At 47.0% G+C, this 20,541-nt stretch overlaps 1 protein-coding gene across 1 annotated transcript in view; it reads right to left on the bottom strand.

Annotated features, from left to right (window-relative positions):
* The window catches only part of rnf31 (ring finger protein 31), a 132,190-nt gene that overhangs the window by 19,505 nt on the left and 92,144 nt on the right, over nt 1-20,541 (bottom strand). The window contains 5 exon segments of the mRNA XM_085984117.1: nt 519-637; nt 1,278-1,392; nt 1,785-1,874; nt 2,122-2,220; nt 19,522-19,768. Of these exon segments, the coding sequence (XP_085840243.1) occupies nt 519-637; nt 1,278-1,392; nt 1,785-1,874; nt 2,122-2,220; nt 19,522-19,768 (670 nt within the window).

Here is a 20,541-nt window from a genome sequence, read left to right as displayed (position 1 = left end):
CAGTAGAGATACAGTCAGTAACACAGGGCGCTGGGGGAGGGGTTACTGAGTGACAGTGTGAGGGAGCTGGATTAACATCAGTAGAGATACAGTCAGTAACACAGGGTGCTGGGGAGGGGTTACTGAGTGACAGTGTGAGGGAGCTGGATTAACATCAGTAGAGATACAGTCAGTAACACAGGGTGCTGGGGGAGGGGTCACTGAGTGACAGTGTGAGGGAGCTGGATTAACATCAGTAGAGATACAGTCAGTAACACAGGGTGCTGGGGGGAGGGGTTACTGAGTGACAGTGTGAGGGAGCTGGATTAACATCAGTAGAGATACAGTCAGTAACACAGGGTGCTGGGGGAATGGTTACTGAGTGACAGTGTGAGGGAGCTGGATTAACATCAGTAGAGATACAGTCAGTAACACAGGGTGCTGGGGGAGGGGTTACTGAGTGACAGTGTGAGGGAGCTGGATTAACATCAGTAGAGATACCGTCAGTAATGTAAGGACACGAGCCAATTGGTACTCACTTTCTTGGCGAGGAAGGTGTTGTAACATCCGCTGCAGAACTCGTGCTGGCACTGGGAACACTTGAAGTGCATGCAGCCGCCTTTAGCTAGCGCATAACGGAATCTGCAGTTCGGGCAATCTGTGGGGAGAGAACGGGGGGTGGCGGGGGTAAGGGGAGGATCAGGGACAGATTGAGGAGTGTCAGAGAGGAATGAAGCGAGGGAAAGAACGAGGGAGGGAGCAATGAAGGGAGGGAGGGAGGGAAGGGGAGAGGGAGGGTGAGGGGGGGAGGGGTGAGGAGGGTGAGGGGTGAGGAGGGGGAGGGGTGAGGAGGGGGATGAGGAGGGGGAGGGGGAGGGGCCGAGGGAGGGAGGGATGGCACGAGGAAGCGTGAATAACGGGAGGGAGGGGGGGGGAGAGAGGGAGGGAGATGAAGACATAAAAGTTTTGCATTAAATAAATCCATTCCTCCCACGCGAAGACCACTGACCCCCCCCTCCTCAGTGAGGAGTGTTATCCTCCAATACCTCGCCCCAATGTTCCAGCCGTGCGTGAGCCCTGACAGCGAATGTCGGCAGAGTATTGCAATGTGGAGGGCATCACAGGTGAGCCTGATGTCGTCCTCACCTGACAGCAGCGCTAACACACAACGCACCCACCCCCAGCACGAGTCACTGGACTATCACTGACGGTAGCCGCTCGTCTGCCTGCCCCACCCCGGCTGGGAGCAGCTCACTCAGCACAGACAAGTGGATGGAACCTGGGCTCTTCCCACTCACCGATCCCATTCTCCTTCAGGTAGGCTGCCAGTCCCTGGGCCTGGTACTCCGGGTCATTCTCCCGCTTCCAGTTCTGGAAATCATCACAGCTGATTCCCTGGTGCTGCTGCTCCCACTGGGAATGACAACAGGGGTTAGAAAAGGGAGGAGGCAGAGCAGGACACACACACACAGAGGGACACACACACAGACAGAGCGGGACACGCACACACACACAGACAGAGAGAGCGGGACACACACACACACAGACAGAGTGGGACACACACACACAGACAGAGTGGGACACACACACACACACACACACACACACACACACACACACACACACACACACACACACAGGGGGGGGGGGAGATAGAGAGGGGGAAAGGGCCATGCGTGTACACACTCTCAACGTGCGTACACAACAAACAGAGCACGCATACACACACCCAGACACATCAACATCACTCTTTACTGAAATGCAGGCGTCCCCTCCACTTCGAGGTGGGGCCCACATCTACTTACCGGCCTCTTGCACTCGACGCAGAAGCTGCCTTTACACTGCGGACATGTGACCTTGCTCTGATTCCCATCGTAAATAAATCCGTTCGAACACTGGGAGAGAAAACAAATCCAATCAGCAGCAGGTAGCTGTGGGTCAGACACTGACCTTTTCCTGTTGATCTCTAACAGTTCTCAATGGCCCCAGGTTCTGGTAAGCCCCAAATGGCCCCTTTAAGTAGAACGGGCCCTTCTGCCCATGACAGACAGTTGGAGGAGCCTCTTACCATATGGACACTGCACTTCCATTGGCCCGCAGGCTTGGAAGGCTCCCCTCACACTTGACGCTCGAGATACTTACATGAGTGCACCACTTAAATTTGGGGTCCTTCATCAGTGTCCTCTCGGTAAGCTTCTTGTGGAAGAGGTTGTAGGCATCCACATCCAGGCAGTCACGCAGCTGGGAAGACAGAAATAGGTAAAAGGTGAGCACAAGAGAGCAAGAGCAGTCGATCAGTCAGAACAACAGCAACTCACCAAAACGTCACCGCAACATCACCAGTCACCACCGTGACCTATTCCGTCAACACCACAACACATTAATACTGACACACACACACACTCAATGTGAACACTGACACACACACACACACAGACACACACAATGCGAACACTGACACACACATGCACATGAACACACGCACGTGAACACTGACACGTATGAACACTGACATGCACACAATAGAAAAACACACACGCAACGTGATCACACACGTGAACATTCACATGCACACGCAGGTGAACAGACATGCACATGAACACTGACACGCACGTGAACACAGACACACACATACGCTCAATGTGAACACTGACACACACACACAATGTGAACACTGACACACATACGCACGTGAACACACGCACATGAACACTGACGCGTGAACACTGACATGCATGCTCAATGCGAACACTGACACGCACGTGAACGCTGACACGCATGTGAACACATTGTGAACACTGATACACACAATGCGATCACTCACGCACATGAACACACGTGAACACGCACGTGAACAGACATGCACATGAACACTGACACTCTCAATGCGAACATTGACACACACACTCAATGTGAACACTGACACACACTCTGAACACTGACACACACTCAGTGAACACTGACACACACACACTCAATGTGACACACTCAATGTGAACACTGACACACACTCAATGTGAACACTGACACACACACTCAATGTGAACACTGACACACACACTCAATGTGAACACTGACACACACTCAATGTGAACACTGACACACACACTCAATGTGAACACTGACACACACTCTGAACACTGACACACACTCAGTGAACACTGACACACACACACTCAATGTGACACACTCAATGTGAACACTGACACACACTCAATGTGAACACTGACACACACACTCAATGTGAACACTGACACACACACTCAATGTGAACACTGACACACACTCAATGTGAACACTGACACACACACTCAATGTGAACACTGACACACACACTCAATGTGAACACTGACACACACACTCAATGTGAACACTGACACACACTCAATGTGAACACTGACACTCAATTTGAAGGAACACTGACACTCAATTTGAAGTGACACACACGCTCAATGTGAACACTGACACACACACAATGTGAACACTGACACACACACAATGTGAACACTGACACACACACACTCAATGTGAACACTGACACACACACTCAATGTGAACACTGACACTCACTCAATGTGAACACTGACACACACACTCAATGTGAACACTGACACACACTCAATGTGAACACTGACACACACTCAATGTGGACACTGACACACACTCAATGTGGACACTGACACACACTCAATGTGAACACTGACACACACACTCAATGTGAACACTGACACACACTCAATGTGAACACTGACACACACTCAATGTGAACACTGACACACACTCAATGTGGACACTGACACACACTCAATGTGGACACTGACACACACTCAATGTGAACACTGACACACACACTCAATGTGAACACTGACACACACTCAATGTGGACACTGACACACACTCAATGTGAACACTGACACTCAATTTGAAGTGACACACACGCTCAATGTGAACACTGACACACACTCAATGTGAACACTGACACACACACAATGTGAACACTGACACACACACACAATGTGAACACTGACACACACACAATGTGAACACTGACACACACACACAATGTGAACACTGACACACACTCAATGTGAACACTGACACACACTCAATGCGAACATTGACACACACACACTCAATGTGAACACTGACACACACACTCAATGTGAACACTGACACTCACTCAATGTGAACACTGACACACACTCAATGTGAACATTGACACACACACAATGTGAACACTGACACACACTCAATGTGAACACTGACACACACACACTCAATGTGACACACTCAATGTGAACACTGACACACACTCAATGTGAACACTGACACACACACACAATGTGAACACTGACACACACACAATGTGAACACTGACACACACTCAATGTGAACACTGACACACACTCAATGCGAACATTGACACACACACACTCAATGTGAACACTGACACACACACTCAATGTGAACACTGACACACACTCAATGTGAACACTGACACACACACACTCAATGTGAACACTGACACACACACTCAATGTGAACACTGACACACACACAATGTGAACACTGACACACACTCAATGTGAACACTGACACACACTCAATGCGAACATTGACACACACGCACTCAATGTGAACACTGACACACACACTCAATGTGAACACTGACACACACTCAATGTGAACACTGACACACACACTCAATGTGAACACTGACACACACTCAATGTGGACACTGACACACACTCAATGTGGACACTGACACACACTCAATGTGGACACTGACACACACTCAATGTGAACACTGACACACACTCAATGTGGACACTGACACACACACTCAATGTGGACACTGACACACACTCAATGCGAACACTGACACACACTCAATGTGGACACTGACACACACACTCAATGTGAACACTGACACACACACACTGTGAACACTGACACACACACACAATGTGAACACTGACACACACTCAATGTGGACACTGACACACACACACAATGTGAACACTGACACACACTCAATGTGGACACTGACACACACACTCAATGTGGACACTGACACACACACTCAATGTGGACACTGACACACACTCAATGCGAACACTGACACACACTCAATGTGGACACTGACACACACACTCAATGTGAACACTGACACACACACACAATGTGAACACTGACACACACTCAATGTGGACACTGACACACACACACAATGTGAACACTGACACACACTCAATGTGAACACTGACACACACACACAATGTGAACACTGACACACACACTCAATGTGAACACTGACACACACTCAATGTGAACACTGACACACACACAATGTGAACACTGACACACACACACAATGTGAACACTGACACACACTCAATGTGAACACTGACACACACACACAATGTGAACACTGACACACACACTCAATGTGAACACTGACACACACACACAATGTGAACACTGACACACACTCAATGTGGACACTGACACACACACTCAATGTGGACACTGACACACACTCAATGTGAACACTGACACACACTCAATGTGGACACTGACACACACTCAATGTGAACACTGACACTCAATTTGAAGTGACACACACGCTCAATGTGAACACTGACACACACACAATGTGAACACTGACACACACACAATGTGAACACTGACACACACACAATGTGAACACTGACACACACACTCAATGTGAACACTGACACTCACTCAATGTGAACACTGACACACACACAATGTGAACACTGACACACACTCAATGTGAACACTGACACACACTCAATGTGAACACTGACACACACTCAATGTGAACACTGACACACACTCAATGTGAACACTGACACACACAATGTGAACACTGACACACACACTCAATGTGAACACTGACACACACACAATGTGAACACTGACACACACACTCAATGTGAACACTGACACACACACTCAATGTGAACACTGACACACACTCAATGTGAACACTGACACACACACACTGTGAACACTGACACACACACTCAATGTGAACACTGACACACACTCAATGTGAACACTGACACACACACACAATGTGAACACTGACACACACACACAATGTGAACACTGACACACACACAATGTGAACACTGACACACACACACAATGTGAACACTGACACACACTCAATGTGAACACTGACACACACACACAATGTGAACACTGACACACACACTCAATGTGAACACTGACACGCACTCAATGTGAACACTGACACACACTCAATGTGAACACTGACACACACACAATGTGAACACTGACACTCAATGTGAACACTGACACACACACAATGTGAACACTGACACACACACACAATGTGAACACTGACACACACTCAATGTGAACACTGACACACACTCAATGCGAACATTGACACACACACACTCAATGTGAACACTGACACACACACTCAATGTGAACACTGACACTCACTCAATGTGAACACTGACACACACTCAATGTGAACACTGACACACACTCAATGTGAACATTGACACACACACAATGTGAACACTGACACACACTCAATGTGAACACTGACACACACACACTCAATGTGACACACTCAATGTGAACACTGACACACACTCAATGTGAACACTGACACACACACACAATGTGAACACTGACACACACACAATGTGAACACTGACACACACTCAATGTGAACACTGACACACACTCAATGCGAACATTGACACACACACACTCAATGTGAACACTGACACACACACTCAATGTGAACACTGACACACACTCAATGTGAACACTGACACACACTCAATGTGACACACTCAATGCGAACACTGACACACACTCAATGTGGACACTGACACACACTCAATGTGGACACTGACACACACTCAATGTGGACACTGACACACACACAATGTGAACACTGACACACACTCAATGTGGACACTGACACACACTCAATGCGAACACTGACACACACTCAATGTGGACACTGACACACACTCAATGCGAACACTGACACACACTCAATGTGGACACTGACACACACTCAATGTGACACACTCAATGCGAACACTGACACACACTCAATGTGGACACTGACACACACTCAATGTGGACACTGACACACACTCAATGTGGACACTGACACACACTCAATGTGGACACTGACACACACTCAATGTGAACACTGACACACACTCAATGTGGACACTGACACACACTCAATGCGAACACTGACACACACTCAATGTGGACACTGACACACACTCAATGTGGACACTGACACACACTCAATGTGGACACTGACACACACTCAATGTGAACACTGACACACACTCAATGTGGACACTGACACACACTCAATGTGAACACTGACACTCAATTTGAAGTGACACACACGCTCAATGTGAACACTGACACTCAATTTGAAGTGACACACACGCTCAATGTGAACACTGACACACACTCAATGTGAACACTGACACACACACACAATGTGAACACTGACACACACACACAATGTGAACACTGACACACACTCAATGCGAACATTGACACACACACACTCAATGTGAACACTGACACACACACTCAATGTGAACACTGACACACACTCAATGTGAACACTGACACACACACACTCAATGTGACACACTCAATGCGAACACTGACACACACACTCAATGTGGACACTGACACACACTCAATGTGGACACTGACACACACTCAATGTGAACACTGACACACACTCAATGTGGACACTGACACACACTCAATGTGAACACTGACACTCAATTTGAAGTGACACACACGCTCAATGTGAACACTGACACACACACAATGTGAACACTGACACACACACAATGTGAACACTGACACACACACTCAATGTGAACACTGACACTCACTCAATGTGAACACTGACACACACACAATGTGAACACTGACACACACTCAATGTGAACACTGACACACACTCAATGTGAACACTGACACACACTCAATGTGAACACTGACACACACAATGTGAACACTGACACACACACTCAATGTGAACACTGACACACACACAATGTGAACACTGACACACACACACAATGTGAACACTGACACACACTCAATGTGAACACTGACACTCAATTTGAAGTGACACACACGCTCAATGTGAACACTGACACACACACAATGTGAACACTGACACACACACACAATGTGAACACTGACACACACACTCAATGTGAACACTGACACGCACTCAATGTGAACACTGACACACACACACAATGTGAACACTGACACACACTCAATGTGAACACTGACACACACACAATGTGAACACTGACACACACTCAATGTGAACACTGACACACACACTCAATGTGAACACTGACACGCACTCAATGTGAACACTGACACACACACACAATGTGAACACTGACACACACTCAATGTGAACACTGACACACACACACAATGTGAACACTGACACACACACACAATGTGAACACTGACACACACTCAATGTGAACACTGACACACACACACAATGTGAACACTGACACACACTCAATGTGAACACTGACACACACGCTCAATGTGAACACTGACACACACACAATGTGAACACTGACACACACACTCAATGTGAACACTGACACGCACTCAATGTGAACACTGACACACACACTCAATGTGAACACTGACACACACTCAATGTGAACACTGACACACACACACAATGTGAACATTGACACACACACACACACTGTGAACACTGACACACACGCTCAATGTGAACACTGACACACACTCAATGTGAACACTGACACTCAATTTGAAGTGACACACACACACAATGTGAACACTGACACACACACAATGTGAACACTGACACACACACAATGTGAACACTGACACACACACAATGTGAACACTGACACACACACAATGTGAACACTGACACACACACAATGTGAACACTGACACACACTCAATGTGAACACTGACACACACTCAATGTGAACACTGACACACACAATGTGAACACTGACACTCACTCAATGTGAACACTGACACGCACACGTGAACACTGACACACACTCAATGTGGACACTGACACACACTCAATGTGAACACTGACACACACTCAATGTGAACACTGACACACACACTCAATGTGAACACTGACACACACTCAATGTGAACACTGACACACACACTCAATGTGAACACTGACACTCACTCAATGTGAACACTGACACACACACTCAATGTGAACACTGACACACACTCAATGTGAACACTGACACACACACACAATGTGAACACTGACACTCACTCAATGTGAACACTGACACGCACACGTGAACACTGACACACACTCAATGTGAACACTGACACACACTCAATGTGAACACTGACACACACACACAATGTGAACACTGACACTCACTCAATGTGAACACTGACACGCACACGTGAACACTGACACACACTCAATGTGAACACTGACACACACTCAATGTGAACACTGACACACACACTCAATGTGAACACTGACACACACTCAATGTGAACACTGACACACACTCAATGCGAACACTGACACACACTCAATGTGAACACTGACACACACTTAATGTGAACACTGACACACACACTCAATGTGAACACTGACACACACTTAATGTGAACACTGACACACACACTCAATGTGAACACTGACACACACACTCAATGCGAACATTGACACACACTCAATGTGAACACTGACACACACTCAATGTGAACACTGACACACACTCAATGTGAACACTGACACACACTCAATGCGAACACTGACACACACTCAATGTGAACACTGACACACACTTAATGTGAACACTGACACACTCAATGTGAACACTGACACACACACACAATGTGAACACTGACACACACACACAATGTGAACACTGACACACACGCTCAATGCGAACAGACACACACACAATGTGAACACTGACACACACACACAATGCGAACAGACACACACACAATGTGAACACTGACACACACACACAATGCGAACACTGACACACACACAATGTGAACACTGACACACACTTAATGTGAACACTGACACACTCAATGTGAACACTGACACACACACACAATGTGAACACTGACACACACACACAATGTGAACACTGACACACACACAATGTGAACACTGACACACACACACAATGTGAACACTGACACACACACTCAATGTGAACACTGACACACACACACAATGTGAACACTGACACACACTCAATGTGAACACTGACACACACTCAATGTGAACACTGACACACGCTCAATGTGAACATTGACACACACACTCAATGCGAACACTGACACACACACTCAATGCGAACACTGACACACACACTCAATGCGAACACTGACACACACTCAATGTGATCACTGACGCACACGCTGAACACTGACACACACACAATGTGAACACTGACACACACACAGTCAATGTGAACACTGACACACACTCAATGCGAACACTGACACACACACAGTCAATGTGAACACTGACACACAATGTGAACACTGACACACACACACAATGCGAACACTGACACACACAATGTGAACACTGACACACACACACACAATGTGAACACTGACACACACACACACTCAATGTGAACACTGACACACACACACTCAATGTGAACACTGACACACACACACTCAATGTGAACACTGACACACACACACACACAATGTGAACACTGACACACACTCAATGTGAACACTGACACACACTCAATGTGAACACTGACACACACTCAATGTGAACACTGACACACACTCAATGTGAACACTGACACACACTCAATGTGAACACTGACACACACACACAATGTGAACACTGACACACACACACAATGTGAACACTGACACACACACTCAATGCGAACACTGACACACACACAATGTGAACACTGACACACGCTCAATGTGAACACTGACACACACACACAATGTGAACACTGACACACACACACAATGTGAACACTGACACACACACACAATGTGAACACTGACACACACTCAATGTGAACACTGACACACACGCTCAATGTGAACACTGACACACACACTCAATGTGAACACTGACACACACACAATGCGAACACTGACACACACACAATGTGAACACTGACACACACACTCAATGCGAACACTGACACACACACACAATGCGAACACTGACACACACTCAATGTGAACACTGACACACACTCAATGCGAACACTGACACACACGCTCAATGCGAACACTGACACACACTCAATGTGAACACTGACACACACACTCAATGCGAACACTGACACACACACACAATGTGAACACTGACACACACTCAATGCGAACACTGACACACACACAATGCGAACACTGACACACACACTCAATGCGAACACTGACACACACACTCAATGCGAACACTGACACACACACTCAATGCGAACACTGACACACACTCAATGCGAACACTGACACACACAATGCGAACACTGACACACACACTCAATGCGAACACTGACACACACTCAATGCGAACACTGACACACACACTCAATGTGAACACTGACACTCACTCAATGTGAACACTGACACACACTCAATGCGAACACTGACACACACAATGCGAACACTGACACACACACTCAATGTGAACACTGACACACACACACAATGTGAACACTGACACACACAATGTGAACACTGACACACACACTCAATGCGAACACTGACACACACACAATGTGAACACTGACACACACACTGTGAACACTGACACACACACTCAATGTGAACACTGACACACACAATGTGAACACTGACACACACACTCAATGCGAACACTGACACACTCAATGTGAACACTGACACACACACTCAATGTGAACACTGACACACACACTGTGAACACTGACACACACACTCAATGTGAACACTGGCACACACACTGTGAACACTGACACACACACTCAATGCGAACACTGACACACACACTCAATGTGAACACTGACACACACAATGTGAACACTGACACACACACTCAATGCGAACACTGACACACACACTCAATGTGAACACTGACACACACACTGTGAACACTGACACACACACTCAATGTGAACACTGACACACACACTGTGAACACTGACACACACACTCAATGCGAACACTGACACACACACTCAATGTGAACACTGACACACACAATGTGAACACTGACACACACACTCAATGTGAACACTGACACACACAATGTGAACACTGACACACACACTCAATGCGAACACTGACACACTCAATGTGAACACTGACACACACACTCAATGTGAACACTGACACACACACTCAATGTGAACACTGACACACACACTCAATGCGAACATTGACACACACTCAATGTGAACACTGACACACACTCAATGTGAACACTGACACACACTCAATGTGAACACTGACACACACTCAATGCGAACACTGACACACACTCAATGTGAACACTGACACACACTCAATGCGAACACTGACACACACACTCAATGCAAACACTGACACACACACTCAATGCGAACACTGACACACACTCAATGTGAACACTGACACACACTTAATGTGAACACTGACACACTCAATGTGAACACTGACACACACACACAATGTGAACACTGACACACACACACAATGTGAACACTGACACACACGCTCAATGCGAACAGACACACACACAATGTGAACACTGACACACACACACAATGCGAACACTGACACACACACAATGTGAACACTGACACACACTTAATGTGAACACTGACACACTCAATGTGAACACTGACACACACACACAATGTGAACACTGACACACACACACAATGTGAACACTGACACACACACAATGTGAACACTGACACACACACAATGTGAACACTGACACACACACACAATGTGAACACTGACACACACACTCAATGTGAACACTGACACACACACACAATGTGAACACTGACACACACTCAATGTGAACACTGACACACACTCAATGTGAACACTGACACACGCTCAATGTGAACATTGACACACACACTCAATGCGAACACTGACACACACACTCAATGCGAACACTGACACACACACTCAATGCGAACACTGACACACACACTCAATGCGAACACTGACACACGCTCAATGCGAACACTGACACACACACTCAATGCGAACACTGACACACACACTCAATGCGAACACTGACACACACACTCAATGTGAACACTGACACACACGCTCAATGTGAACACTGACACACACTCAATGCGAACACTGACACACACAATGTGAACACTGACACACACACTCAATGTGAACACTGACACACACTCAATGTGAACACTGACACACACACACAATGTGAACACTGACACACACTCAATGTGAACACTGACACACACACTCAATGTGAACACTGACACACACACTCAATGTGAACACTGACACACACAATGTGAACACTGACACACACTCAATGTGAACACTGACACACACACTCAATGTGAACACTGACACACACACTCAATGTGAACACTGACACACACACTCAATGTGAACACTGACACACACAATGTGAACACTGACACACACTCAATGTGAACACTGACACACACACTCAATGTGAACACTGACACACACACTCAATGCGAACACTGACACACTCAATGTGAACACTGACACACACACAATGTGAACACTGACACACACACTCAATGCGAACACTGACACACACACAATGTGAACACTGACACACACTCAATGTGAACACTGACACACACTCAATGTGAACACTGACACACACTCAATGTGAACACTGACACACACTCAATGTGAACACTGACACACACTCAATGTGAACACTGACACACACACACAATGTGAACACTGACACACACACTCAATGCGAACACTGACACACACACAATGTGAACACTGACACACGCTCAATGTGAACACTGACACACACACACAATGTGAACACTGACACACACACTCAATGTGAACACTGACACACACACACACAATGTGAACACTGACACACACTCAATGTGAACACTGACACACACGCTCAATGTGAACACTGACACACACACTCAATGTGAACACTGACACACACACAATGCGAACACTGACACACACACAATGTGAACACTGACACACACACTCAATGCGAACACTGACACACACACACAATGCGAACACTGACACACACTCAATGTGAACACTGACACACACTCAATGCGAACACTGACACACACGCTCAATGCGAACACTGACACACACTCAATGTGAACACTGACACACACACTCAATGCGAACACTGACACACACACTCAATGCGAACACTGACACACACACAATGCGAACACTGACACACACACTCAATGCGAACACTGACACACACTCAATGCGAACACTGACACACACAATGCGAACACTGACACACACACTCAATGCGAACACTGACACACACTCAATGCGAACACTGACACACACACTCAATGTGAACACTGACACTCACTCAATGTGAACACTGACACACACTCAATGCGAACACTGACACACACAATGCGAACACTGACACACACACTCAATGTGAACACTGACACACACACACAATGTGAACACTGACACACACAATGTGAACACTGACACACACACTCAATGCGAACACTGACACACACACAATGTGAACACTGACACACACTGTGAACACTGACACACACACTCAATGTGAACACTGACACACACACACAATGTGAACACTGACACACACACTCAATGCGAACACTGACACACACACAATGTGAACACTGACACACACAATGTGAACACTGACACACACACTCAATGCGAACACTGACACACTCAATGTGAACACTGACACACACACTCAATGTGAACACTGACACACACACTGTGAACACTGACACACACAATGTGAACACTGACACACACACTCAATGTGAACACTGACACACACACTGTGAACACTGACACACACACTCAATGCGAACACTGACACACACACTCAATGTGAACACTGACACACACAATGTGAACACTGACACACACACTCAATGCGAACACTGACACACACACTCAATGTGAACACTGACACACACACTGTGAACACTGACACACACACTCAATGTGAACACTGACACACACACTGTGAACACTGACACACACACTCAATGCGAACACTGACACACACACTCAATGTGAACACTGACACACACAATGTGAACACTGACACACACACTCAATGTGAACACTGACACACACAATGTGAACACTGACACACACACTCAATGCGAACACTGACACACTCAATGTGAACACTGACACACACACTCAATGTGAACACTGACACACACACTGTGAACACTGACACACACACTCAATGTGAACACTGACACACACACTGTGAACACTGACACACACACTCAATGCGAACACTGACACACACACTCAATGTGAACACTGACACACACAATGTGAACACTGACACACACACTCAATGTGAACACTGACACACACACTCAATGTGAACACTGACACACACACTCAATGTGAACACTGACACACATACAATGTGAACACTGACACACACACAATGTGAACACTGACACACACTCAATGTGAACACTGACACACACACTCAATGCGAACACTGACACACATACAATGTGAACACTGACACACACACAATGTGAACACTGACACACACTCAATGTGAACACTGACACACACACTCAATGTGAACACTGACACACACACACAATGTGAACACTGACACACACTCAATGTGAACACTGACACACACACTCAATGTGAACACTGACACACACACACGTGAACACTGACACACACACTCAATGTGAACACTGACACACACACTCAATGTGATCACTGACGCACACGCTGAACACTGACACACACACAATGTGAACACTGACACACACTCAATGCGAACACTGACACACACACAGTCAATGTGAACACTGACACACACAATGTGAACACTGACACACACACACAATGCGAACACTGACACACACACACAATGCGAACACTGACACACACACAATGTGAACACTGACGCACACGCTGAACACTGACACACACACAATGTGAACACTGACACACACACAGTCAATGTGAACACTGACACACACTCAATGCGAACACTGACACACACACAGTCAATGTGAACACTGACACACAATGTGAACACTGACACACACACACAATGCGAACACTGACACACACAATGTGAACACTGACACACACACACACAATGTGAACACTGACACACACACACACTCAATGTGAACACTGACACACACACACTCAATGTGAACACTGACACACACACACACACAATGTGAACACTGACACACACTCAATGTGAACACTGACACACACTCAATGTGAACACTGACACACACTCAATGTGAACACTGACACACACTCAATGTGAACACTGACACACACTCAATGTGAACACTGACACACACACACAATGTGAACACTGACACACACACTCAATGCGAACACTGACACACACACAATGTGAACACTGACACACGCTCAATGTGAACACTGACACACACACACAATGTGAACACTGACACACACACTCAATGTGAACACTGACACACACACACAATGTGAACACTGACACACACTCAATGTGAACACTGACACACACGCTCAATGTGAACACTGACACACACACTCAATGTGAACACTGACACACACACAATGCGAACACTGACACACACACTCAATGTGAACACTGACACACACACAATGTGAACACTGACACACACACTCAATGTGAACACTGACACACACACAATGTGAACACTGACACACACACACAATGTGAACACTGACACACACACTCAATGTGAACACTGACACACACACAATGCGAACACTGACACACACACAATGTGAACACTGACACACACACTCAATGCGAACACTGACACACACACACAATGCGAACACTGACACACACTCAATGTGAACACTGACACACACTCAATGCGAACACTGACACACACGCTCAATGCGAACACTGACACACACTCAATGTGAACACTGACACACACACTCAATGCGAACACTGACACACACACACAATGTGAACACTGACACACACTCAATGCGAACACTGACACACACACAATGCGAACACTGACACACACACTCAATGCGAACACTGACACACACACTCAATGCGAACACTGACACACACACTCAATGCGAACACTGACACACACTCAATGCGAACACTGACACACACAATGCGAACACTGACACACACACTCAATGCGAACACTGACACACACTCAATGCGAACACTGACACACACACTCAATGTGAACACTGACACTCACTCAATGTGAACACTGACACACACTCAATGCGAACACTGACACACACAATGCGAACACTGACACACACACTCAATGTGAACACTGACACACACACACAATGTGAACACTGACACACACAATGTGAACACTGACACACACACTCAATGCGAACACTGACACACACACAATGTGAACACTGACACACACACTGTGAACACTGACACACACACTCAATGTGAACACTGACACACACAATGTGAACACTGACACACACACTCAATGCGAACACTGACACACTCAATGTGAACACTGACACACACACTCAATGTGAACACTGACACACACACTGTGAACACTGACACACACACTCAATGTGAACACTGGCACACACACTGTGAACACTGACACACACACTCAATGCGAACACTGACACACACACTCAATGTGAACACTGACACACACAATGTGAACACTGACACACACACTCAATGCGAACACTGACACACACACTCAATGTGAACACTGACACACACACTGTGAACACTGACACACACACTCAATGTGAACACTGACACACACACTGTGAACACTGACACACACACTCAATGCGAACACTGACACACACACTCAATGTGAACACTGACACACACAATGTGAACACTGACACACACACTCAATGTGAACACTGACACACACAATGTGAACACTGACACACACACTCAATGCGAACACTGACACACTCAATGTGAACACTGACACACACACTCAATGTGAACACTGACACACACACTGTGAACACTGACACACACACACTCAATGTGAACACTGACACACACACTCAATGCGAACACTGACACACACACTCAATGTGAACACTGACACACACAATGTGAACACTGACACACACACTCAATGTGAACACTGACACACACACTCAATGTGAACACTGACACACACACTCAATGTGAACACTGACACACATACAATGTGAACACTGACACACACACAATGTGAACACTGACACACACTCAATGTGAACACTGACACACACACTCAATGTGAACACTGACACACACACACAATGTGAACACTGACACACACTCAATGTGAACACTGACACACACACTCAATGTGAACACTGACACACACACACAATGTGAACACTGACACACACACTCAATGTGAACACTGACACACACACTCAATGTGATCACTGACGCACACGCTGAACACTGACACACACACAATGTGAACACTGACACACACTCAATGCGAACACTGACACACACACAGTCAATGTGAACACTGACACACACAATGTGAACACTGACACACACACACAATGCGAACACTGACACACACACACAATGCGAACACTGACACACACACAGTCAATGTGAACACTGACACACACTCAATGCGAACACTGACACACACACAGTCAATGTGAACACTGACACACAATGTGAACACTGACACACACACACAATGCGAACACTGACACACACACAATGTGAACACTGACACACACACACACAATGTGAACACTGACACACACACACACTCAATGTGAACACTGACACACACACACTCAATGTGAACACTGACACACACACACTCAATGTGAACACTGACACACACACGCAGACAGCAAGACCTTCCACTAGAAGTGGGAAGATGCAGAATAATCCGGGTGGAACAAGAAACGTTGAATGGGCAGTGTTGGCGAGAATGGATTATGATTCTTTCTGACAGGATGCGTTCGATGGGCCGAATGTCTCATCTTTACGGGCAGGAAACAAGGTCAGGTGACAAGCGATGCCCCACAACCTTCAATGGAGCATCTCTAAAGTCCGACCAGTAACAGCGGCCCACGTAACTCTTTAAGCTAGTGGTCTGGGGGCGGGGGCTTTGAGCAGTTTATGGGGTGGAGCGGGCTCCAGGGCGCCCCCCCCACCTCGCGGCAGGAGGTCGCATGTCGCTAATGTACCTGTACATCCAGGGTGGAGAAGTAGCTGAGGAGTTGGCCCTCGTCGTCAATGTCCGGTTTGCTACAGCCCGGGCACACCAGGTCCTTGATGTGTTTCTCCCGCACCGTGAAGGTGAAGTATTGCTTGAAGCAGTCCCGGCAAATGGGGCACTCGCAGGAGGTCAGCGACTGCATCTGGAGGAGAGGCAAGAGAGAGTGTTCAGACTCCGGACGGTGGGATAATTGTGGCCTTCTCTCGACCCCGCCACTGTCTCCGATTTGTCACCCTGCTTGTCCGACATCCAGTCCTGGATGAGCAGAAATTTCCTCCCAACTAAATATTGGGAAGACCGAGGCCGTTGTCTTCGGTCCCCGTCACAAACTCCGTTCCCGAGCCACCGACTCCATCCCTCTCTCTGGCAACTGTCTGAGGCTGAGCCAGACTGTTCGCAACCTTGGCGTCGTACTCGACCCTGAGATGAGCTTCCGACCACATATTCGCACCATCACCAAGGCCGCCTATTTCCACCCCCAGAACCGCTGAAACCCTCACCCATGCCTTTGCTACCTCTAGACTTGACTCTTCACACGCTCCCCTGGCCAGCCTCCCACCTTCCACACTCCATAAACATGAGCTCATTCAAAACTCTGCCGCCCGTGTCCTAACTCGCATCAAATCCCGTCCACCCATCACCCTGTGCTCGCTGACCTATACTGGTTCCTGGTCTGGCAACACCGGTCCACTTCCTGTCCCCCCCGGGTGTGTGTCCGGTCCACTTCCTGTCTCCCCCCCCACCCTGGGTGTGTGTCCGGTCCACTTCCTGTCCCCCCTGGGTGTGTGTCCGGTCCACTTCCTGTTTCCCCCACCCCCCCGGGTGTGTGTCCGGTCCACTTCCTGTCCCCTCGGGTGTGTGTCCGGTCCACTTCCTGTCCCCCCGAGTGTGTATCCAGTCCACTTCCTGTTCCCTCCAGTTATGTGTCCTGACCACTTCCTGCCCCCCCGGATGTGTGACCGATCCACTACCTGTCCCACACCCACCG

Source organism: Somniosus microcephalus, chromosome 4 (assembly GCF_052327205.1).
Source record: "Somniosus microcephalus isolate GS21.2 chromosome 4, FLI_Smic_1.0, whole genome shotgun sequence".
Lineage (NCBI taxonomy): Eukaryota > Metazoa > Chordata > Chondrichthyes > Squaliformes > Somniosidae > Somniosus > Somniosus microcephalus.
The sequence above is the reverse complement of the archived record's forward strand: the minus strand, read 5'-3'. Positions and strand labels throughout refer to the sequence as shown.